Source organism: Lissotriton helveticus, chromosome 3_2 (assembly GCF_964261635.1).
Source record: "Lissotriton helveticus chromosome 3_2, aLisHel1.1, whole genome shotgun sequence".
Classification (NCBI taxonomy): domain Eukaryota; kingdom Metazoa; phylum Chordata; class Amphibia; order Caudata; family Salamandridae; genus Lissotriton; species Lissotriton helveticus.
Window position 1 is genome coordinate 273364290 of NC_136062.1, and position 24325 is coordinate 273388614.

A 24325-nucleotide genomic window follows, 5' to 3' on the forward strand; every position below is an offset into this window, starting at 1 on the left:
TGCGTCCCATTCTATTTGGGGGCAGATGCCGTGCCTGTGTTGTCCTCAAAGTAGTGTACGATTTGCGCAGCTAGAGAATCCCGAAATGGGGCGTCAAGAAGCAAATCTGGTTGCAGTCTCCAGGTGGGGATAGGGGTGTGTGTGTGTGTCCACGCAAGGTCCAAGACATGTGGGTTGTGATCTGAGTGTGTACGGCCCATATAATAGGCGTCAGTTACGTGTGGGAGTAAGTCACTAGTCAACATGTATCTGTCCAGTCGTACGTGCAGATCGTGGGCGCCTGAATAGAACGAATATATCCTAACATCGGGATTGCGACTCTGCCATGCGTCACGCCGATCCCATTGTGTGGCCCAGGTTGTAAGGATTTTCATGGCTCCCAACATGGGTGCACCTGGCAGCGGCGGAAAGGAGCGGTCCAACGTGGCGACCAGGATGCAATTATAATCGCCACCTAATAACCAGGGGAGCCCATGACAGGGGGATAGGACTGCAGAGATTTGTGCAAGGAACCCCTGTTGGTCTGTGTTGGGGGCGTATACCGATGCCAGTACTATGGGGCGCCCATCCAGCCGCCCTCTCGCTACCACAAGTCTACCTTCCTTGTCAATGTGAGAGTGTTCCACCTCAAAGGGAGTCCCCGACTTCACCCATATCAATGCGCCGTGGGCATAGGAGGAATAACCCGTGGCGTAGAGATGCCCACGTTTCATTTAAGTGGGTCTCTTGTAGGAGCGCGATTTGGACACGATGTCGTTTCAAGTAAGAATAAATTAGATATCTACGTGAGGGTGTATGCATACCACGTACATTCCAGGTACAGAATTTGATCGCCGCCATTACGTTTGTTTAGGTGATCCCCACCCCCCTCCTCTCCGATGTCGCCATGCCACTCGCAAGGACATTGCCACCCAGGAGTCCCCACAGTTGTACACCAATGACATTGTTATGATTACCTGCAATGTAAGGATAAGGACACAATAAATCAACAAACGATCCAGACAGCTCCATAAACCTGAATAATAATCATGGGGAATAATACCTAAAGGTCGGCTGCAAAACGTGCAGACGTCCAAACACTCTATCGAGATAGTCAACATTCAGTTCTAGGGGGGTTGCTGCTTGCCGAGCAAGGTCGAGGTGTCATAACCAATGGGTAAATGATATTGTATATCCTCCCTCCCGGGGAGTAACTATCGAACACAGTGGTGTGTCATGTGGTAATTCTTACAACATGGTAGTCTGCATGGTAGTCTGCATGCACTCCACCCCCAGTGTGGCAGCCGCTAGCATAGGCGATGCAGTCCCTGTAAGCCTATCGGGCCAGAGGATCAGCCAGTCAGTCCCTGCCGGCTGGAGCAGTTACCTGTCCCTGGCCGCCAGGATTCCTGCCAGCTGCCATACAGTCAGGATCAGTACTCACTGTGTCTCCCGGCTGGTAGCCAAGTGTCCCAGAAGCGGCCCCTCCTTATGATGACCCGGTACCAACGATCAGCTGGAGTTAGATGTGGCCGGCTCTTTCAGCCCTCCCGCTAGGTGCCCAGAGCAGGCACAAAAGTGAAGGGGAGGAGGAGTTCGACTTGGTTTTTCAGCCGAACAGATCCACCGTTTGCGGCGTGACATCCGGTAATTCTGAGGAAATCTGAGAGTCCGGTAGTCCATAAATTGCCTCACCGTCACTGGGCAGGGCCCGAGGGCTGGTGGTCGGCATCGATTGTGCAGTCGGCGAATGGCTGATTTCCGCAACTATACGTAAGGCATCCTGTTGCTCCTGGTGCATGACGTCCTCAGGTGGTCCGGCACCCATCTGTGTTTGGTCTTCTGAAACCGGCAACAATCTATTCTGGCGTCTCCTCCTCGGACCTCGGTTCCGTTTCAGATTAGAAGTTTCTGCAAGTCGTCGGGGAGCCTTATCTGTGCCACTGTCCAACCATGCCTCCACTTCTTCTGAGCTTGTTAAAAAGTGCGTTTTATCATGTGCCACCACACGGAGTTTAGCAGGGAACAAGAGAGAATATTTGAGACCAAGATGGCGTAATCGTTGTTTCACCGCCAGGAAAGAGTGTCTTTGGCGCTGCACCTGGACCATGTAGTCAGGAAAAAACATAATTTTGCTGTTGTCGATCTGGATGTCGTGAAGTTTACATGTTTCTCTCAGGATGGAGTCCCGGTCTCTGTAATTCAGAATGCGGAGGAGGAGTGGTCGGGGATTAGAGCCTGTTGGAAGAGGTCTCGTTGGTACTCGGTGTGCCCGTTCCACCACAAAGTGGGGCGATAATGTTCCCTCTGGTAACAACGTACACAACCAGTCCTCCATGTGCGTCGTGGGATCCTTCCCTTCCCATCGTTCCGGCAGTCCCACTATCCGCACGTTGTTCCGTCTCGCCCGTCCTTCTGCATCCTCCGCCCGATCCTCCAGAAACTCGACTCTGTTGAGAAGTTCCCTCATTAATTTGTCCATCTTGCCCCGCAGTTTCACTCCTCCGGAGCCAGTGCGCGTCCTGGTGCCTCCAGACATGGGCAGTGCCAAAGGTGCGTGCGTTATATCCGTGAGCACAGTGTCTGATAGCGCAGACAATACCAGGCTTAGTCCCAAAAAGTGCGGACAGGGAAGCGCTTGTATGTGGGGGATGGGCTGGGATATGGGTGGCGTCTGGGTTTTTTTCTTGTTTTGCTTTTGTTCTTGTTAGTTGCTTATTACAATGTCCCGTGTCCACTGAAGGGCAGCAAGGTATGTTCTGGTGAGTGAGGGCGAAACTTCCACTATCAGAGATTGTCCGCTGGGACGTCTCGGGCCAATCCGCTGTTCTCCGCGCAGCGTGCCCGGTATCTTCTCCAAGTCCGTATCGCCGGTGCTTCCTGTGGCGCAGCACTAGCAATCACTGCGCCGTGCGCTTGATCCCGGTGAACCTTCCCCCGGTCTCATGCGTCCACCAGCAGTTGTGCCTCGTGAGTGTCCTGGACGCCGCAATTCGATGTATTCCCTAGGCAAGGCCCGGTTGCTGCGTGGTACAGACCTTCACGGAGGCAATCCCAGTGCGTCGCAAGGTCTAGGTCGTCAGCCGCCCCCAGTTGCAGCCACTGTTTCCGCCCACCACAGTAGATATTCCACCATCAGCTACGGGTCCCCAGCAGCGCACTCACGGTCCAGGGGCTTAGCAACTTCGCCCTGCAGCTGCTCCACACTGTTCTGCCGGCGCCACCTGCAAGGCCGATGGTCGCGTCTCCAGCTAGATGTCGCTCGCTGGAGTTGTGTTGTTGGCGCACCACTCGTGTTTCCCGGCCGGGAAACAGTTATCGGTTACTCATGTGGGTGCGGTTCTCGTTTAGAGGGCTGCACGTCGGGGCCTCGGTGTCCCGACCCGTTTCCGCCGCCTCTGTCACTCGCGCCAGGCCTCGCTTCGCGGCCCTGTTCTTCGTCGCAAGCCCTGGGTTTGCGTAGTTCCTGCCGCCGACGCGGCCCTCAGGAGTGCGGCTGCCGTCGGACTGGAGGTCCCGGTGCGGCCAGAGGTCACCCAGCAGCGTGAAATTCGGCAGGGCGACAGCCGGTGGGTCTGGGCTGCAGTTGCCGGAGTATGGACCGGCTGTGGTCAGTATTCACAGAGAATTATCCCGGGGAAGGGGAGCTCACATCGGAGCTCTACCCAGAGACGTCCGACCTCGCTGCGTGCATAGCCACGCCCCGTCTTAATAGGGGCCACTCTTGATGAAGGAGTGGTGGAGTAGGGGTCTGTAGGCGCCCAGAGTGTATGGACTTTATGACCGCGGAGATTTCATCTGGGGTGATGGTGTACTATGTGGTCTGTATATCAACTTGTGTTTGTATTCTTGTTGTTTTATTGCATATAAAGGGGGCCATGATGTCTGCAAACATGATGATCCAGTTTCTGAAGTTCTTGATATCATACGTTACGTTGCTTGGATAGCTCCGGGTGACTTCTGAAGAAGGCGAAAGCCTAGTCCTCCTCTGCAATATTTTTCCAGCAGTGGCATCCAGCCCTGAGATGTTAGGAATTTTATGGTCCAGGATGGTGATGCTGATGAGGGTGTGGTCAGCCCAGGTGCCAGGTGTTGCTTTGCTGTGATGTTACATAGAGTGGAGAAGATAGAGTCCAGGAGGTGTCTGGTGGCATTGATGAACCTATGATGTGCTGGGCGAGGCTGAGGTTTCTGAGGCTTTCGAGGAGGGTAGTCAACTTGGGGTCAGTGCAGTCTTCTGAATGAAAGTTCAGTGTCCGAGAAGGATATATGTAATCGAGTCGATGATGCGGGGCACAGTGAAGTCCATGAGGTAGCAGACCAAGTTGGGTTGGGATTCTGATTGACTGCATATTAATGTTCCACAGAGGGTAAGGCTGGCTGTGATTTGCAGCTGGAAGGTGAGGTGCTTCATGTAGTTAGCTGCAGTGTCCGCGGAGGTGGTGCAGCTTAAGGTGCCTTGAAAATAAAATGATCTTGTAGCCATCTGGAGTATCTAAGGCAATGTCTGGTGCAGAGGCTGGTTTCAGCCATGCTTCAGTGAGGAAGGTCTGGAGTTCAGTCGTGCTGCAGGCCCCAGACGTTCGTGGTTTGGTGCTAAGTAATCAGGTGTTGAGGAGCATGCACGTGAGTGTGTATGGGTGGCAGTTGAAGTGCACTTGAGAGGTGCTGGGTGCTGTGGGTGCAGGAGTGGTGAGAACGCAAGAAGGCTGAGTGCAACAGAATATGCAGGAGGTACAGGTGAACGCTTCTTCCATTTTGTACGGCATGATGCGGCAGCAGTGCAGTGGGCAGTACCTGGGGTCGAGGGCATGGAGGGATGAGGCTAGGTAGAGGTGGGTCTGTGTAGGCCCCCATGGTCCTGACACTGGGAATGGTCCAGGCATGGACGAGTGTGGAGAGGTGTGCAGTTGGCATGTCCACTGCACATGAGGTGGAGAGCACCTGCCAAGTTTGTGGGAGTGCGGAAGGCGGGAAATGGACAAATGCAAACGAGCTGGAGGAGTGATAAGGAGGAGGGGGCAAAGGAGCAGTAAAAAGAGACATTGTGGTGGCGATAGGGGCTTGTAAATAGGCCCCTAAATATCATCTGAAAAAAATATCATATCCTTACTACTGTGTCCAAAAAAATCACCTCATTGTAGTTAATAATGTAATTTTTGCACCCAACGCAACTGTTGCAAAGAAAGTTCCTTTGTAAGCACGATGCAGAATTTACCAGTTCATGTAGTATCCTTCTATATTCTTTATTCCATATAGTTACACATATGCTGCGTGAGGAAGTAGTATGTATGATGTAGATGTGAATACGACACTCCAACAGGAGCAAGGAATTGTCTACTCTGCCTCAGGACCTCTATTGACTCACTCAGCCAACATCCAACACTTAACTCAATTCACGCATCATCACTCAAACAGGCTTGTGATATTGAATATAGGGCATAGTGCAACACATCCCCTTTCCTTATAAGGACAGCAAAGATGCAGATGTAAAAGGGATGATATTTTTGTAAACTATATTTATAACAGATGCTTTTTGGCATACGACTCTTATGAAATGAGAGTGAACAAATGAAATATGGGAGAAATACTGGGGGATGTCTATGTCTAAAAAGTAAGGTGAGAGTGCCTAGGTTTGAGTGGTGTCATCAAAGTAAAGCACTGTGTACCCATTATTCGAATTTTAACTATTCAATACTGCGTAAAACAACTGCCATGTTTATCAACCTGCAGCCATTTCGCATACCGGTGATATATTAAGATGTTTGAGTTCTCTCATATATCTGGTGTACACAGGCCCCATTTTCGTGTTTGGCAGGACAGAGTGAAAATCCTCAATGAACCTACCTTAGCATCTGAGATCTTCACTCTTGTATGATTCTTCAAAGTCTTTTTGCACTATTCTGATGAAAAAAACCTCTACACCTGTTAGTTTCTTCACCTAAAGTTTCAGTTTCTGCCTCGTGTATACTGCTTTTGCTCTCTATGTAAAGAAACGTGTAAAAGTTGGGGACATTCCGGGAGGGATTAGCATTAAATGCTAAACTGCTTAGTGAGTGAATCTCAGGATGTCTACTCGGCAAGATTGCTATTTTTGCTTACCGTTGAATAATAAACGTGTTTTAGATTTTTTAATTTGGCTCGCAGCTATTGTTTTCTATCACGGTACTATTATTGAAGAAGGGAACTGAAACCAGGCAACTGATGAGAAACAGGCTCTTTCCTTCATAAATTCAGACTTCTAATGGTCATTACTTAACATGCTATGACCAACTGGGGATTGTAAAGTTTTGATAAATGCCCAGATTGTGCATGACGAATACTAATTTACAAGTGGTAATATTTTAATGCTGCGTTCCCTACAAAATAGTTTGTTTACATGCCTTATATCTTGCCCCATAATTAGTATTTTGCTGGTGTTTGCTGTTACATGGGGGGGGGGGGGTCCTTATGTCCACTAAAATGAAACAATTCAATGAAAGAAAACAAAATCAATGAAGCTGAGCATGGCTAAATGATAAGCGAGGAGGTCGCGCTGTGGAGAGTTCAAGATGTATTCCTGTGACAACAGTGGCCCCTATAATTGGGGCAAAATATACGGGTCCGCAAGTAGCATGTAGTGTGCTACTTGCCAAAAAGCACTTCAGCACCTCATCGGGGGTGGCAAGCGCTATATAAATTCAAACCTTTTCCTCTACTATCTCCCCACTATTGTTCTCAATCCAAATAACAGACTAACATATCCACCGCTCAAATTCATTTTATATTTCACTATAATAATTCACTAATAATCCTTTTTGGGTTCCAGAGTAGCGAGCTAACTGACGAAAAAATGCTTTGAAGCCTTGTCAGGGGTAGTAAGCACTTTATAAATCAGTGCAATTACAATAAAATACATTGAAGAATGTGGCTTTTGTTGTGATCTGATCTGTTTTTGAGAATTACGAACTCATACACTCACATCAATACCCAGCAATAGATAACACCATGTTTATTTGACTGATCATTTCAAATCCATACATATTTTAATAACCAATCCGTAATGCTTGTGAATGTATTAACGGCACCTTAGTCACATACACATTCCAGAGAGTTGCCGCAACAATCATGCATATATTGTGTTCCGATCTTCTAAATTTCGGGTTTGTTCATCATGAGGGCAAAGTGTACTATGTGTATGTGACATAATGGTTAATCTTATGTATCCATCTTCCAACCTTTGACATGAGGCACTATTTGAAGCAAGTGTTCCCCAATATCACAGAAAGTGCACAATCAGATGCACCATCACAATGATGCTTGGCACAACATTAAAGGACGTACTGCCATGTTACCACATTTTGTTGATGCCGAGTGATGATTAACCCCTTCCATGCTCATGACGAGCTCAGCTCGACATGCAGTACACTGGTCGTGTGCTTATGACGAGCTGACCTTGTCATGAACAATGGTAAATCTGGGCATGCAGCACAGGAGGGGAATTGCCTTAGCATTGAAGGTGTTAAGCACGCACCCGACCCGAAGAGTATACACAGTACATGTAACTCAACGGATATTGGTATATTTTCATTGCATTCAGCATTCACCTTGTGTGTGGACATTCATGATACTCTCCAAAACACTGACAGCAGTGACTCATTTGGCCTCCCCCTGATGGATCTCTCCACAGCCATTAACGAGGAGAATCATCAAACCCTGCTCAACATCCTTACTTAAAGAATGGGCTTTTATGCATTCCCTTTCGTTGGCATGAACAATGGACCCCAACCCAACCAGATGAGACCTTCAGATCAGAGTCTATGCTTGTGTTACATGGAGTCCATCAAGAATCCATTGCATTTCCATATTCTCTATATGAATCCCTGAGAGCCTATCTAGTTGACACGACCATCAAGACCCATCAGAAGGAAGACGACAGCTATTACTATTGTAAAATCACACCAGGAAATGGCAACACCCAGTTCAAAGATTGACTCACCTCCATCCGTGCCTGGATGCCTAAGGAATATTAAAGGTTAACACCTTGAAGAGTTTGTGCTAATCGCTAGTGAAAACCAACAGTAGCATGTGCATGACTGGTACTCTGCCTTGAACATTGATGGCTTGGTCCCCAGGATTCCACATCAGCATCACTTTCAGCTTCATAATGCACATCTTAAAAAACATAAAAGCCTCCTGGTAGCAACTCATCATGCTCCATAATGGGACAACATTTCTACCTGGAGTTGACTTCAGAATACCCCTACAGGCCCTGGTCCTATCTCACCTCAGTGGAGGTAAGACTTTGCTCACTGGCATCCCAAAATCACATCCCCATTCCATGCAGTGAAATGTCATTCAAGCAGCTATCTGAGTAACCTAGGGTCTCAGAAAGGTTGGCAAAATCTCCCCCTCCCACATATTTTAAAAGAATGGACAGGAGGAAAGAAAGCATGGTGTAGCATACAGATGGTCAAAAATATGAAAAGAAACGAACGAATGAAAGGAAAGAATGAAAACAAAATGCAGTCAATAAACAAAGGAATACACAAAGAAAGGAAGAACGAATCAATGACCAGAATTTAGTCATCTCATTTCTCTCCGGTTCGAATCTTTGATTCTATCTCTTCACTCCCTCAATCATATGTCAGTCTTCAATTTTGTGCCTAATCTGATGATCTGTTCAGGAGCTGCAGGATAGCAGAAAGAGTTTGTGGGGTGAGAAGGGTGATAAACGTGAATCTGAGAGAGAAAGGTAGGACCGAAGAAGCGATTCAGATAAGAGAGTGCATGGGGACCGTAATGGAGATGAGAGAAGCTAGGAATTAGAATTGATTGAATCTGACAAAGGTGGAGATGAGAGGAAAATAGACTGAATTTACAGTGATATTGGATGAGACTGGGATGGACATTCTATGCATTATGTTGGCATCTCCCAAGGCTGACTCTTGTGGCATACTGTTAAGATGGTCCTGGTTGGGATACTGACAGCAATCTTAGCAGTATATTGGCTCTGGCATAAGATGGCCCACCTTTACATGTTCTAGTACTTCTACAAACTATGGTGGCACTAGCTTAAAGCGATAGTCCCTGGGATATTGCAGGTAATTTAGGCATTATTGGTATCCAGGCATTAACATGACTTTGATTGACATATTGTGGGAATTCTTGCCATCATGTTGGCCGTGTATCAGATGGCTCTGTTAACATCTTTGCCGTTATTGTTGCAATTGTTGATACCGTGGCCTCCCACGGTCTTTACATGGGTATTTTGGTCAGGTTCTGTCCAAGTGGGCTTACAAGTGAGTAATTGATGAAAATACCAAGCTGGTATTTGGGGAAAAACAGTGGATTTATTCAAAATAAAAAACTGGTACTTTGGTGAGAAAACGTTATTTTAAATATATATATACGGTTTTGTTTTGAGTGGTATATTTACACAATAGGAAACGTTTGCACCTGGGAACTGTGTAGGCACAAGTATTACATTTAAGTATTATATTTAAAGTGTTTTTTTTTAAAGAATGTTTCATGTTGAGCTGAGGACACTTTTTTAATTTGGTTTACTGAGTATCTTAATAAATGACATCAACCAATACACATACAATAAACGAGAAAAAGTACATGCGTAATACATTAGACATTACAAAAGTAATTTAAACTTCCTAAAAAATAAAATCAGAGAATTACAAATATGTGAACACGTACAGGTTAATAGAAAAGACGCCATTTGATTATCATTCATTGAATCCAACCATTACAGTGATTTCATTAAACACCCACAGAGAAAATATAAACAACGTTACAATAAACAAGAATATGAATTAAACAAGATCCAGTAACTTCAGCACAGAATCAACAGGAGAGACTCTAAACAGATATATCCCACTTTATGGATTGTTTTTTGCATAGGAATATTATCAAAATAAATTCACGTTAACACATAATTGCCACTATAGAAACTTTAAAATAGGGCTTCTTAGTTGAGGCTTTGAGGTCACCTTAAAATAAAAGCTTCTTAACAAAATGTATCAATTTCTACTTGAAACAGAGTGGACAGATAGAAGATTGATAGATTGTCAACAAAATCAGATGTAAATTGTAATGTTGACAACCAACGAGGGTGAGAGCAACTGAGGTGAGCGCAGCCCACAGATCTATACATCCTCCTCTCATTGGATAACTCATCAAAGGGTCAGCCAGTGAGAACATCAGGTAGCGACAGAACATGAATCAGCCACTTGCACCTCTTCTATCACCACGGCCTGCCTCCTCCTGTCTTTTATACCTGCACCTGGCCTTCCATCTAACTCCTGGGGTGTTAGCTCTCTGCGTCCGCCCTCTGAGCCCTGGCCCACTCCATGTAGTTGATACGCACTCTCAAGTCTCAAAGGCAGAAAGTGGCAGCCGGCAGCTCCCCGTCTCCTGAACAATCAGTAGTCCTTGCACCACGTGGCTTCCTGGTCCTGAGGTATACAACTCCTTGCTCCCGTCATCTGCACTTGCTGCCATGGGCAAAGAAGGAAGAAAACACTGAACCAGGAGCAAAGGACACCAAGATGGGATTACTGCTGGCATCCAGGAGGTAAGCTGGGAGGGTGACACAGCCTGTGAGACAAAATCTGTGCATGTGTGAATGAGCTATCCTGTGTGTACCTGCTTGCCTATTGCTGGAAGGGTCTGGCTGGAAGATTAATGGAAATTTTGTGCAACAATATTTTGGCTATTCCTGGCATATCAGTGGCCACACTAGGTGTATCGTCGGGATTCTTGGCAACACTCTCGCTCTCTCTGGCATAATGGTGACATATCCTTGACATCTATTGAGCATCCTTGCTGATATTCTGATTATCCTTAACATAACATTGACCTATCCTTTAAATACAGTGAGAACCTTTAGAAACATACTGACCATTCCTGGCATAACAGTGTCCCATTCTGGACATATAGATGGCTTTCTTGGCAACATTCTAGCTATCTCTGCCATAACCATGGAACGTTCTTGACATACAATTATTTTCATATTTCACAATACTAATTAAACACTAATCCTTTATGGGTTCCGGAGTAGCGTGCTATTAGCTGAAAAAGCGCTTCAACTCCCCATCAGGGGTAACAAGCGCTATATAAATTCAAACCTCTTTTCCCTCTTCTATCCTTCCGCTATCCTTCTGAATCCAAATAACTGACTAACCTATCCACAATTCAAATTACTTTTATATTTCATTATACTAATTCAACACTAATCCTTTATTGGTTCCGGAGTAGCGTGCTACTTGCCGAAAAAGCGCTTCGACCCTTCGTTAAGGGTAATAAGTGCTATTTAAATGCAATTACAATACAACACAATACTTTTGGCATGACTGGTTACATTCTGACGTAAAGGTGTGACTCACCTTATGTCTGTTGACATAAAAAGAGCATTCTTAGAAACATTCTAGCTGTCCCTGGTGTAAATACTGGATCATCCCTCACTGAGTGTGATAGTATCGCTATCCATGGCACGCCAATAGCCCATACGTGATATATACTGATGCTTCTTGGCAACACTTTGACTGTCCTTGGCATAATGGTGGCCCATCTAGGCGATACAGTGTGCATCTCAGCAAACATTTTGAGTCCCTGACAAATTAGTGGTCCATCCTTGACATAACGTGGATACTTTTGACCACATCCTCTAGCATAATAGTGGCCCTTCCTTTAATATATTGTCGGCATTCTTGATATAATTGTGGCTGTAGGCTACGTAACGGTGACACTCTCACAGTAGTGCTCATCCTCGACTTAGTTGTGGCCATTCCTAACATCATTCTAATTATCCCTTGTATAGTAGTGGTTAAAATGCCTACCACATGATGAACATCCCTAGTATTTTATGCTAAACTTACATGACATAAAAGACACACTCTCTCTATGTGTGAGTGTAATATATGTGAGTGATTGGTGAAAATGACAAGCTGTATTTGGGTAACAAACGTTTATGTACTAAAAATGAAAGAGGCATTTCAGGACATACAAAGTGATTTTTTTTTTTTAAAGAAAGGGCAGGCTTCTGTTCCAGGGAATTGTGCTTATATGTCCAAACTTCCACTTTTTGTTGCAGGGCATAATATTTCAGAAAATTATGTTTTGGAAAACATTCTTCATTAGGACAAAGTATTTAAGGTTGATAACTGAGTTTAGTATGGTTTAAAGGACCCCCTAGGGAAATTGTTCGGCCTTTAGATAGTTTAAAATAAGGAATCTTCACCTTTAGGTTAAAGTAGGGGATCTTGGTGGACAAAAGTGCTCCAGGTAAGATCAGGCCGACTGCATGCATATCTACTGCAGGGGCTATTGGCACCGGTAGGGTATCACCGCCTTATCCTGACTCTGAACCCATGCTTACAAAAACAAAGAGATATTTATGAAAATCATTATGTTTTGCTGGTTTGAGCACCTTTTCTAAATGAAGATTTAGTACAGCTGTTTTATTGTTACCTTCTCTAGGTATGTTACCTTAAATAAACCCCTACGTGCGAAGCACAGGGACACACATGATGAATGTGCTTCTGTAGCCTGATCAGTCCCTGCTCTTAAGGGCTTGCTTCGGTCACCTCGAGGTTCAAGCCTGCAAGAAATTCCTCACTGCAGGATCTATTTAGAAGATCCATGATAGACTGACTGCCATCCTTGTTAAATACGGATGCAAAGCTTCCATTCAGGCCTCCCCCTTGCCCGTCCTCCACGTGGAAGCCATTCATGACATCCTGGACAAACTTGAGTTCTTCAGCGATCTCTTTACCTAGAGATTCGAACTGGGAATTCAGCTCAGTGTACTTTGCAGTAACATTTGTGACGTTCGAACCCACAGTCGTGATGTCATCTTGCAGATGTTTCTTCATTGACTCCACTTTACGGAACTCATACCGGAGTTGCGATAGCTCATGCCGGACGTTCTCATTCTCCTCTTTGTACCAGGCTTCCTTCTCGTTATATATTGAAATCAAAGCATCAATATCTTCCTGCAAGGAGTCGTGAGACACGGCAAGCATCCCGTAGCTTGATTCCATCTGGGTTATGTCTTCCACCACATGGGCAAACCGTTCAAAGTTGATGTAGGTGTTGTTGGGCGGCATGCTCGAGTGGCTTTTGATGGTGTACTCCTTCAATCGCTTGATCTTTAGCTGTCGTTGCACAAACCTTTTACTTTCAGTGACTTTGGTTTCTTCTTTTGACTGATGAGTCTTCAGACAGAAGAATAGGTTATTATTCACAGTGTCGATAAGCGATCGGGTTAGCACAAACTCAACTCCATGCTTGGACAGGGGTGCACAGCGAGCTGCTGTTTAAAGGATCTGGCACCGCTTTGCTTCTCTGCCGCTGTATTCATGCATTGTTATCCAAATTAACGTGATCAGCAGGGAACGCTTACATATGGCAAATGTAAGTACAAGCTGCAACTATGCGCTGCTTATCCTCCAAATACCAATCGTAAGCGTGTAAGTTAGTACACACTCCAAACTTCCATTTAAGTGTTTACCTACAGTGTTGCTGTAGGTAAAACCAGTTATTGTTAATACAATAGGATGCATCCCAAAATGTTACATGAAAATGTTGGTCACACTCGCTACAAAATCCCTTATAAGACCTGCCAAGTACATCAAAATGTGATTTTTAATCAGGAGGGTATTATAAAACAGCATGTGAATCAAACAAACACACGGAAACAATAAATGTTTATAATTAAAATGGCCGCTACTAAAATATGTTCTGGTAGTAGTTCAAAGTTATAAAACGAGTCTGGATTTGGGAATGTCTTGGTCCTAGTGTAATGCACACCCCACAACATGCATTTATATAAAGCAAACAAAGACAAACAGCAAAAACAAAGGCAACACAGAAATCAGAAAGCAGCAAGTTTGTGTCCTCACAATAACGCTTACCGTGATCCATGGATGAGAAAGGGCTTCCCGGATTGAGAGTCGTTTTCTGCAGACGAAAAAAAATAATAGACTTTCTGAAATTCTAAGTCTTTGAGGTTCTGTGAGACAAATACAAAAAACCCTAATGTGGTTTCTGCAAACCTGTAAACTGTGAATGGCTGTATAATATAAAACCCCAACAGGCAATTTCTAAGGCATGCAGATCTGATATAACTGGAGTCACTGATTTAAACAGCATGACAGTCAACTTGGACACAAAGCAGACGTTCCTGCCTGAAGAAAGATAGATCTTTGGACAAGATGTGGCCAAAAACAACCACATGATGGACACTGATAGGACACAACTCCCATTCAACTGTGAATATCTATATCAATTTGGTTGCAAAACAGGAGAAACCAGCTATGCGGAGAGGAAGAGTTTTAACTGGAAACAGTGGTGCGTTTGGATGGCTGCTGATCAATTCTTGTTAAACTTCACTGAGTCACAAGATGCAAATTTGCACTTGTAAATGGATCCTCTCACATTGAAAATGATTTTAATGAAAACACATGGGCTTACAGGAGGTGGCGTGTGCACATTCCAAAATGGGAAGACCTTACATAGCTGGTAAACAGGGTTGTGGGTATATGCAAACCCTTTGCAGGTATATTCTCATCCTGAAAAGATTCAGAGATTAAGGGCCAGATGTATCAACATTGCATTTTGCGAGTCCATAATAGCAAATTTTACCGATTCACTATTATGGACTCACAAAATTCAAAGTATGTAGGTTTCGCAAAATAAATTGCGATTCCTACCCATTTCTTATTTGCGACTCGCAAATTGCAAGTCGCAAATAAGGAATGGCTTCCCATTCATTCCTATGGGCCTACAGGCCCATAAGAATGAATAGGAAATGCATGCGAAATTTGCGAGTACCCAATAGATACTCACAAATTGCGCATGCAATTTCAAGGGTGCAAGGGTGTCAAATGGACACCCTGTTGCACCCCTGAAATATGCATTTGTGCTGCAAATGTTGCGCACATACATGCCCTAAGGGCATGTATGTACGCCACATTGCACCTAGAAATATGTGAAAAAGGGAATTTTTCTTTGAATTCACATATTACCACCAACTTGAAGTTGGTGGTAATTTGTGATTCCTTAAAGACAGGTCGTAATTTTTTTTTGCTGCCTTCATTTCATTTAGGGAATCGCAAAACGGGGAAAACGCTTGATACATCTGGCCCTAACTCCTCTAATGTGTAGGAATAAATCTTCCTTCCAGGTGGAAATACTGTGAACCTGGTCCTACAAGAATTGTCTCTCCTACTCTTTTCCTACCACTGGCTGTCTTTCAGTCACTTTCTTTCACTTCTATCTCTTTCCCTCTCATTCCCTCCTTCTTGTCACCTCCATTTCCTATTTCTATCTCTCTTATTCTTGACCCATTCGCCGGTACTTTCTTATTTCTCTCTTTTCTCTCTCTATTTTCCATGTGTTTCACTTTCTCCCGACCTTTCTCTATTCCTCCTCACTTCTCTGTTTAGCTCTGCTTCTCCCTCCGTCTTTCTCTTTTTCTCCCTTAATTGCAATGCTCATCTACCCTCTTCTTCCACCTCCCTTTAGGAGTTCACCCAAACTCTCTTTCCTTCACCATTGCCCTGCTTTTTGAGGTTCGCTTCTAAACTAGAAGGTGGCTGGTGTATAGGTCTGGGACCATCAGAGAGCACTATCATTAGACAGGGGAATTTGAGGCATGCGTTGGGCTAGTTAGACACTGAGACTAAGAACCAGTTCTCAAAGATTTCTCTGTGACTGTGTCTACCTCAAGAAAAGTTGTAACATCCACAACTTACCGGCGAGTCACCACTTAAGCATGGGGAAACTAATGCCTAGCTTATTCAAGCACTGTGTAATTTACTGAGTTATACGTTGTACGTTGAAAGAACGGGCAATAAAATGCATAAAAAAATGGAGTGTGAGAGGAGTGGTTAAGGACATTCAGTACTAATTTTGCTAATTAATTATTCATTAATTATTTTGGGTGTATTCTCGACAATTTTAAAAGTAGACTTGGAACACTTTGTTTAAGGGAAACAACTGTTACAACGCATGCTGTTACCCCACATGCCATTACAACGAAAGGGCTTGCTCTGGGGGTATAAGGTGTTTGGTTTAACTCCAACACCTTCCCTACTGTTGCACAGACTTGAATTGGAGTAGTAAATTATACTATTCCAAACTACAGCGCACCACCGACAGCAAGTCATTGTAAAAACTTGCATTGTAACAGCATGCGGGGTAAAAGCATGCATTGCAACGTCATACAACCTTTTTTTTAATATATATCTTTATTTACATTTTTACTTCATCATTCTATTGCCAGCCACATGCTGTGACAAATAAGTATCAGATGTCAGTGTTTCATTCAGACTGTAAGGGAACAATGTGTCAGTACTTAAACTGAGCCTGTGGTTTCAGGTGCTCAGCACTGGAACTTAATCATCAACATCGGCGCTTTTCATGAGCAACAATTAAGGGCACATTCATTTACGGTGAGATTAAGCGATTTTCCCAGAATTGCAGGATGTTGAGCCGACGCCAACACTTTCATGGTTCTGTATTTGGTTCTGTTTTAGGCTGCGCTAACTGGAGAAATGGGCTGGTGCAAGCTGGCTCCTGATGAGAGCCCCAGCACTTATTTATTTTTACAAATTAACCACTGCAATGTGTTACATTAAGGCCCTATGTACAGTGTAGTCCCGTAACCAGCAACCTCAAGAGCGGACTGTTGCTTCTGTAGGTAGCAGATATATTGCCACTATATTTAGTCCCAGAGTCCCAAAGAATCCGTCCTGACTCCCCTGTACTGTAGAGCAGTGCAAACAGCCATTTCCGCCCTAGTCCACTAGACCATCTCAGTGCACCATAGGCTCAAGAGAGGCACTACATCAGGTTTCCAATTCATTGCTATACATATTTTCATCAAAATCAAGGCCTGACTTTGGAAGCGCACAAGGCCCTCTGTCTCTTATTAACAGATCTCACTTCTAACAAGCAAGGGACGGGGTCCAGCGGGAGGATGTAAGAATTCACCTCTGATATGCATTGTACCACCTGTGACCAAAACTGGGATATCGTCGGGCAGGACCACACCATGTGCATATAATCTGTGGTGTCAGCCATGCATCGAGGACATGAGGTTCTTGCTCCCAGATACATTGTCCGAATTCTCTCCTGGGTCAGATAAGTGTGATAGACGTAATTACATTGGAAAAGTCTAAATCTTGTATTCTTCTAAACCTGTTTGACGGAGTGTAAGCATTGGGCACAGGTCTTATCCTATATGTCAGTGTCCAGTGCTCAAACCCACACTGTGTCCCGAAGTCCCTTTAAAATAATGTTGCCGGACTGCCATGTAAATATACTGTATGGCCTTTGGAGTTCCCCCATTGGACAATATCACCTCTAGTGGTGCCACCATGGGGCCACATTCTGATCTGTTTCCTACAGGACACCATCACTCTTTTCAGGGCTGATTGTAACAGAAATTGTCCTGGCCCCAGGTCGTATGTGTTTGTCAAGTTGTCAAAGGTTCTCAGTTTACCGGCCGTCATCAGATCCGCCTAGACCTGTCTTCCACCTCCGTCCAACCTCCTGTCCTATACAATGTGTGAATTAAAGTACATTTTGGGATTATCCAAATAGGGAGTCTCAGGCATAAGGCGTTGTCCTACTGTCTCCATTAAGAAAATGGGGTATCACCCAACACGGCCACAGGACCTGGGTATCAAATGGTATAGTAAAGAATTGGTCCTAGACCTATAATTATATTGAAGAAAATACTGCTAATGAATCAAAAGTATTTCATAGGACTTAATCCTGAAAAGGAAGAAACATGAAAAAGAGCCAAATGCGTTTTAAACAAAATCAAAAGGTATACCCATCAATAATTCAAAGCATGATGTTCCATAGAGACATATTAATTTATTTATAGTATATACATATTCATAAAAACAAAGGGATGCTGCCAGGTGCAGTAGAGAGTGCAAAAAGTCACATAGGAGTTCCAGGATGATAACCAGGACGTTGGTGCCTGCAACTTATATGTGATTCTAAGGGTATATTTCAGTAGAAAAAACTTTACAATCTCTGAACATTGAATAGCAATTGAATAAGCAAGACTGCTGTTGAACTGTTAAAATCTGCAGTTTGCAACATATTATAATTTAAGATAATTTAAATCTATGGGAGGTTATTTAAGTGAACATTTTTTAGTTATTATTATTTAGTAATCATTACATTATAATTGCGATGCAAACAGGCTTGTAATAAAATACAATTTAGGTTAATCTGTTGTTATGTTGGATACTTGTAAAGCGCACTGTTACTCTACCCGAGTGTCCTGGCGCTGTAGACCGCTGGGGAACCCGTCCTGGTTTTCCCTGTGAGATGGTCCCTTTCTGGGTGTCTCCAGGGTGAAACCAGGCATCCCCGGCATCTGTGGGGGGCCGTTGTAGAGATGAGGCAAGCTTAATGCCCAGAGTTACCGAGTGTGTTCCCTGGTTAGAGTAGGCACTGAGGCGAGAATTATCGAGTCCGTTGACCCTGGTCCAAGACCCTGCCGCGTTGGGAATTGAACCCTGGTCACGGGCCGTTCTCTGCTTACAGGTCTGCCGCCTCTAACCAGTGAGCCACACCTCTCCACTCTGCAATAGTTATAATGCAAACACAAACTAAAGTAGCTTTAAGCATAATTCACAGAGCTAGAAGGCGCTCCTAAACATTCAGCAAACGTTTGCCCAAAAAACAATATGTCACAAGGTTGGATCCTGGACCTGGTGGTAATATTTAGAGAACCCCATGTTCCAGGAGAGCATATTGGAGAGAATTTGAGTTTGTGATCTGGAAAGGGTTGGCACTTATAGGCCTCTGCGCATGCTCAGAGAAAATATTCGAGCCAGAACGACACAGTGGGTCTCTTCAATGCAATGTGGCCCCGTTGGTCTCACGTTGTGGTGTTGTATCTGGAGATATCGGCCTTTTGTGGAAGAGTTTGGAGATTGAAAATGGGATGGCTCACAAACCTGATTAATGATGCATAACAGGTTGCAGTGCACCACAGGACCTGGTAGTATGATCTGTGGCCAGGGAAAGGCTGTAATGGGAATGTGAATAGTTTATAAACTGAATCATTGCAGACAGAGAGTGCCCTGGAGCCAAAGGTGGTCAGAACCTTGAATCCGGACGTCATCACTGGAGAGATAATGATTTTGGCTTAGCTTTTCTTTACAGAGCTCTATTAAAGGGAAAGTGCTCAAACTGGCTTTGCCTTGCAACGGGGAAGCATTTGAGAAGAACTGGTGCTATGCTGATGGTGAAGGCTTCAGCCGATCACCTATAATGTTTCCCAGTTACAGGAGAGTTTTGTAGGGTTTTATGCACCAAAGCCACTTTTGAGGCTCCTTTACAGTAAAACCGGCAGAGAGGCTCATTTTCTCATTTTCCTGCTCACTCCAGGCACGTGTGCATGTACTTCTGGCGTTATAATGTTATATGTCTATGTACGAATCTGTGATTTTTAAGACATTGTAATCCGCCCTACTTGCATTGCCCTTGTAATGTTCTAACTTCAGATCAGTAAAATATCATTATCAAAAATGGAGAGCTGAAATTACACGGCTATTGTTTGTTCACAAGAGCTCTGCAGTTACACATAATGACAAAGTCTTTATCATTATGTATGACTGCACAGATCTTGTAGAACATAGGCCTCAAAATATTCCCTGAACTTTATTCCCCACAGTTTCCCCCAGTCCGGAACAGTCTACCTGCTGTGCCTCAGTACCGAGGCCCTGCCAGCTTTAATAATAATTTCGAACCCATCGCAGTTTCACCTCATCATGTCCCGTCCTACTGCTGTCACCCAATCACCCTTCCTCGCCATCTTCCATTTCATTAAAAACCTATAGTTAATTCAAGTGAAAACCTCCTCAGCCCCAGCCTCGATCTGGTTCTCTCCACCACCAACTACACTGTGATCTTACTACTTCACAAACTGCAGTCTGCAGCCTTCTTGTTCACTCCTCCACCCTTGTAACCCCAAATTGCCTCTTTTTTTCCTGCGTGCCCCACTACCAATTCTGGTTCATTATGGTGCTCCCATGTCCACCATACTTTTTTTATTATAAAGTAATTTTAAGCACAGAGACATTCTGCATTACTTGGTGAAATCCATTTGATTCGTAATTGTGTATTAACTTACACTTGGGACAGATTTACAAGGCTATCATATTTCCTATAAGGAGAAATGAGGTAGTAGGTTGAATCCCACGAGGACTCCCTTTGATAATGTGGACGTTTTGAACTGGAGCAATGGACAATGTTCAACTAAGTGGCAAGCTAGTAGTAACTAAACACATTGGGGCTATTGTGTGACAGATGTGCATTCAGCATCACCATACTACAAAACCTCCTCTGGGAACAGTCAGTCAGAGTAGGAACATATTGAATTACTTAATGTGCATAAGGATGTAATGGTATATGTGCTCAGCACTTTACAATTAAGATTTAAAGCTCAAAACAAGACCCTATCATGAAGTAAAATGAAATTCAAAAGTGTTACAAACAGTCCCACAGCAGGTGCAGTATGAAAAGCTGTTATTATCTTGCTTTTGGCTATTCCTGTACCCTCAGCCTTCAGAACCTCTGTAGGGAACCTCCCGCCCTCGCCCGGTTTCCTCTAAAGGACACTGTCTCCGGCAGTAACGTAGCAAGGATGCAATAGGCCCTGGTACAAACAGAGAAAATAGCCCCTTTGACTGCTGTTGGGGTAGTAAAATACAGCAATTGTCAGGGATCCATGGGCCCCTCAAAGCTCTAGGCCCCGGTGCCACTGCACCTTCTACATAAACTGTGGCGTCGTCCTTGCCTCTGACCATTTTGCCTGGGTCTCTCTACACCACCTGCTTTTTATTTGCAGCCACAATTATTAATCAGTGGATAAAAAATATAATGAATAAACCCACAATTCTATTATATCATTATAAAAGGGCATTGAGATGTTTGCTAGATCATAACTTCTCTTTACAACAATCTTATGTTTTTTTTTTATTCTGATCTTAAGCGGGATAATAGAATAAACATTCTTTGAAAACTGGAGAGGAGGTATGGCACAGCCCTTTGATCTGGGTGTTCACTGGAACACCTGCAACTGGAACCTGCACCTTTCAGATTTCCTTAAGCTTTGATTTGAAAAACCCTGACGCCAGAAGCACTGTACCAGGCTTAATGAAACAGAGGAGTTGGAGTCTGCACTTATAATAATTCCAGAACAAGGCGAGGCAGCATCACATTTTTAATTCACAAAATAGATTGCTATCCGATCATGCACACATTATGTATTTATCACTGCATGGTTTTGGTCTTACAAGTTACAAATTACTATATAGCTTTACCAAAGAGAAACAGATAAAAATGATATCCAGCACTACATGAAAATAAATGCATGCAATTTTATTTTAACAATCATATTCATGCACGTTTTTATCGATAAACACACCTATAGGCAATTTGTCTTTTTCTTTTGATTATCTTCAAAACAGCAGTGGTTTCTACATAGGGTCATTGAACCCTAACTGCTGCCATTACATTACTTACATCAAACCATCATGCAAACAGTATGTATGCCACCACACGGAGCTGCCTCTCCTGGCAGACGGTAGTAGGCGTGGCTTTGTTGCCGACCGGCAGCTAGGGCTGTTTGACTGAACTGCGCATGTCCGGTTGGCCGGTACTTTGCTTATGGCCAACCTGACATGCACAGTTTAGGGCTTCCCTAGACAGAGCAGTCAGCGAGCTGGACAAATAACACAGTCCCATCAGTCTCAGATGGAGTGCTGTGGTCAACTGTCCCAGCCAATACTCGCACTGCTCTTATACTGTGTACTGTTTTAAAAAGCATGAGAGCAGTGTTCATTGGCTGAGATGCATGGTGTTTTAGTTTCATTTTGCCGAAATTGCTCCCTGTGGGGAAATCAGCATTCCACTTAGACCACAATACTTAACCTGTGTCATGGTGCACCATCGAGTTGTATATCCTGATGTCGCTGACCAGAAGCATTTTATGAACACCATTGGATGCCGTAGTGAGTCAGAATCAAGCATATCTCTGGTCTAGATTCCACGCAGAAACATAGCCTGGTGGGTCCAGTGCAGGGTGCAGGAATCTGACAGTCACATTTGAAACTGGACAGGGCCAATGGAGGATTTATTTTGCTTGCTAGTAATACCCATGATAAAAGGAGAAAATCAAAATTCAGTTTGCGGTGGGTGCCATATAAAATATCAATATATCCGGAGCAATGCCTCCAGTGTCTGCGCTTGAGTTGGCAGCTCTAAGCTGTCCTGGGGGAGCAGCCAGCCTCGAAAGGTTGGTGCCAGCAGTCTATCTTCTAAAGTCCTTGAAATCCACACACCTCAGGAAGAGCTAGAAGTATCTGTCTCAGTAGTCCCTAGTAGGTCTGATTTAAAGGTATTATACCAGCTGTACAAATGCCGCAGTACAATGCAGGCCAGTGTCCTCTTTTTGCCCCCCAAAAATAATGGCAACTGTTTCACAGTGGCACCGTTGCTGGAGTCTCAGCAAAGAAGGCAAAGATTGAAAGAGCATGACGTCTGACTCCACCTCAAGCATGGTTCATTGGGCAGTACTGGTGGGGACAAAGTCAGGTTCCAGTGCCCAACTTTCTTGAGTGACAAAATTCACACAACTTTCTACACATAATCGATTTTGCAGCTTGCGTTATTTACACAAAAAGCCAACCACCTTCTTTGTTGTCAGGGGAAAGGGTGTGATGCTTAACAGAACTGAAATGAGCTCGAAATCCTACCCATTAGTACTGTGTGGTTTTTCTGCACATTGAACTGCGAGCACATCAAAAGGACAGGAGTGAATGTTGGCAACCTCGAGGTGAAAAGTGCTGTGTTCGTCGCTAGCCCGCCGAGACATGGGGCATTTACCCTGGATTTGCAACTTCTTACTAATCCTCGGTTCTCGTTGTGTGGACTAACATTCTGGAATGAGCCTGGGGTTCCCAAAACAGTGGAAGTCTTTCACCAGCGCACCCTGGAGCCTGTGCAGCAGGTGGAAGATGATCCTACCCTTCGTGCAGCACACTAAATATGTACGGCTATCTGCTGTATGGCAATACAACTGACTCTATCTTCATGCCCTTAACATTAATGCCAAAAACATGGATTGATTTACAAACAATGAATGTTAAAAACGTTAAGGCAATGCATGTCTGCGATTTAGTTCTCTGTTATTTCACATGTTTTACCTAATCTTGCATTCCCCAAGAGTGTTAGCTATATTACCGTGTTGTGTTGCTGTATTTTTCTCAGACATAGTGCATACTTGGAGCCATGCCAGATATTTATGAGGGGCTTTGATTGAAAGCACTGACGCTGAGTCTGAAGCTAAAGTAAAGTGTCTGTCAGTGCTTTGGCTTCTCTGCAGAGTGCACATAACAATGGTAATTTATTCCAGTTGCAATTGAAATTCTGTGGAAATAGTTGTGAAGGGGGTACAAAGATGTCAGAAGGAAAGGCTGTGGGTGCTTCCAGAAGCCTGGTTGGAGCATTTTCTTCCAAAGTTGATGCTGCATGCAGTGCAAGACACGGGGCTAGCACACACCTTAAAGGACTGAAGTTGTTGTGCAGTACAATTTGCACATTTCAGTAACTGTTAAACGTATTAATGCAATACGATATGGAGCAGTTTTAATGTGTTTAATATTTCAAGTTTATACGTTCCCTCAGATTTATAAGCCTGGCTTTATCACTAAATGAATTTGCTTTAATTGCACCATTTGCCAATATTGATTCTATTTTTTCTTGGGCAGACGGCCCACCCTGGACCCCACGTTTGTCCATTGTGCTTGTTTACATCGCTTGCTACATAAAAGTCATACCCAACTTTTACGCCTCACCACTTTCAAATTTCACCAGCCGCCACTGTTCAGAAACATTATGGTTACAGAAAGTGAAAAGCACAACAATTGTAAATTTTCAACATACTTAAATATAGTATGGCATCAATACATCTAGCAGTTGAAATGCAATACATGGGTCCCATCCCCCTGTCAGGGATTATTGCCACACAGACTAAAAAAAACTGATTCCACCACAGTATCATGTACTAACACCGCATGGAGGAAGATAGCCAAAAACTGGGTACACCGATGTTCACCGTTTGCCTCTAAAATATCAACCAGAATTGAAAGTCACTTATGAAGGAGCATGTAGACAAGTTCTAGATAAAGTTCAGGTAGAGACTTGGGGAGAACTGTACGAAGATGGGAAGTTTCTAACAAAAGAACCGTTCTTCCTCAAATATACAACCACAGGGTTGGAGTTATTCATCTTTGTGAGACTTAGGCAAAGTGTAAGGGCG

At 44.1% G+C, this 24325-nt stretch overlaps 1 protein-coding gene across 3 annotated transcripts in view; it reads right to left on the reverse strand.

The window, feature by feature from the left end:
- Positions 1 to 24325, reverse strand: part of DAPK2 (death associated protein kinase 2) — a 558977-nt gene that overhangs the window by 38271 nt on the left and 496381 nt on the right. For 2 of the 3 annotated variants that reach the window (XM_078685200.1, XM_078685201.1), the window contains exons 9-10: positions 13884 to 13929; positions 12399 to 13184 (exon numbers count right to left, since the gene is read on the reverse strand). In XM_078685200.1, coding sequence (XP_078541326.1) covers positions 12534 to 13184; positions 13884 to 13929 — 697 coding nt within the window. In that variant the 3' untranslated portion in view covers positions 12399 to 12533. Of the gene's footprint in view, positions 1 to 12398; positions 13185 to 13883; positions 13930 to 24325 lie in introns of those variants that run through there. The other variant, XM_078685202.1, reaches the window with a different exon arrangement.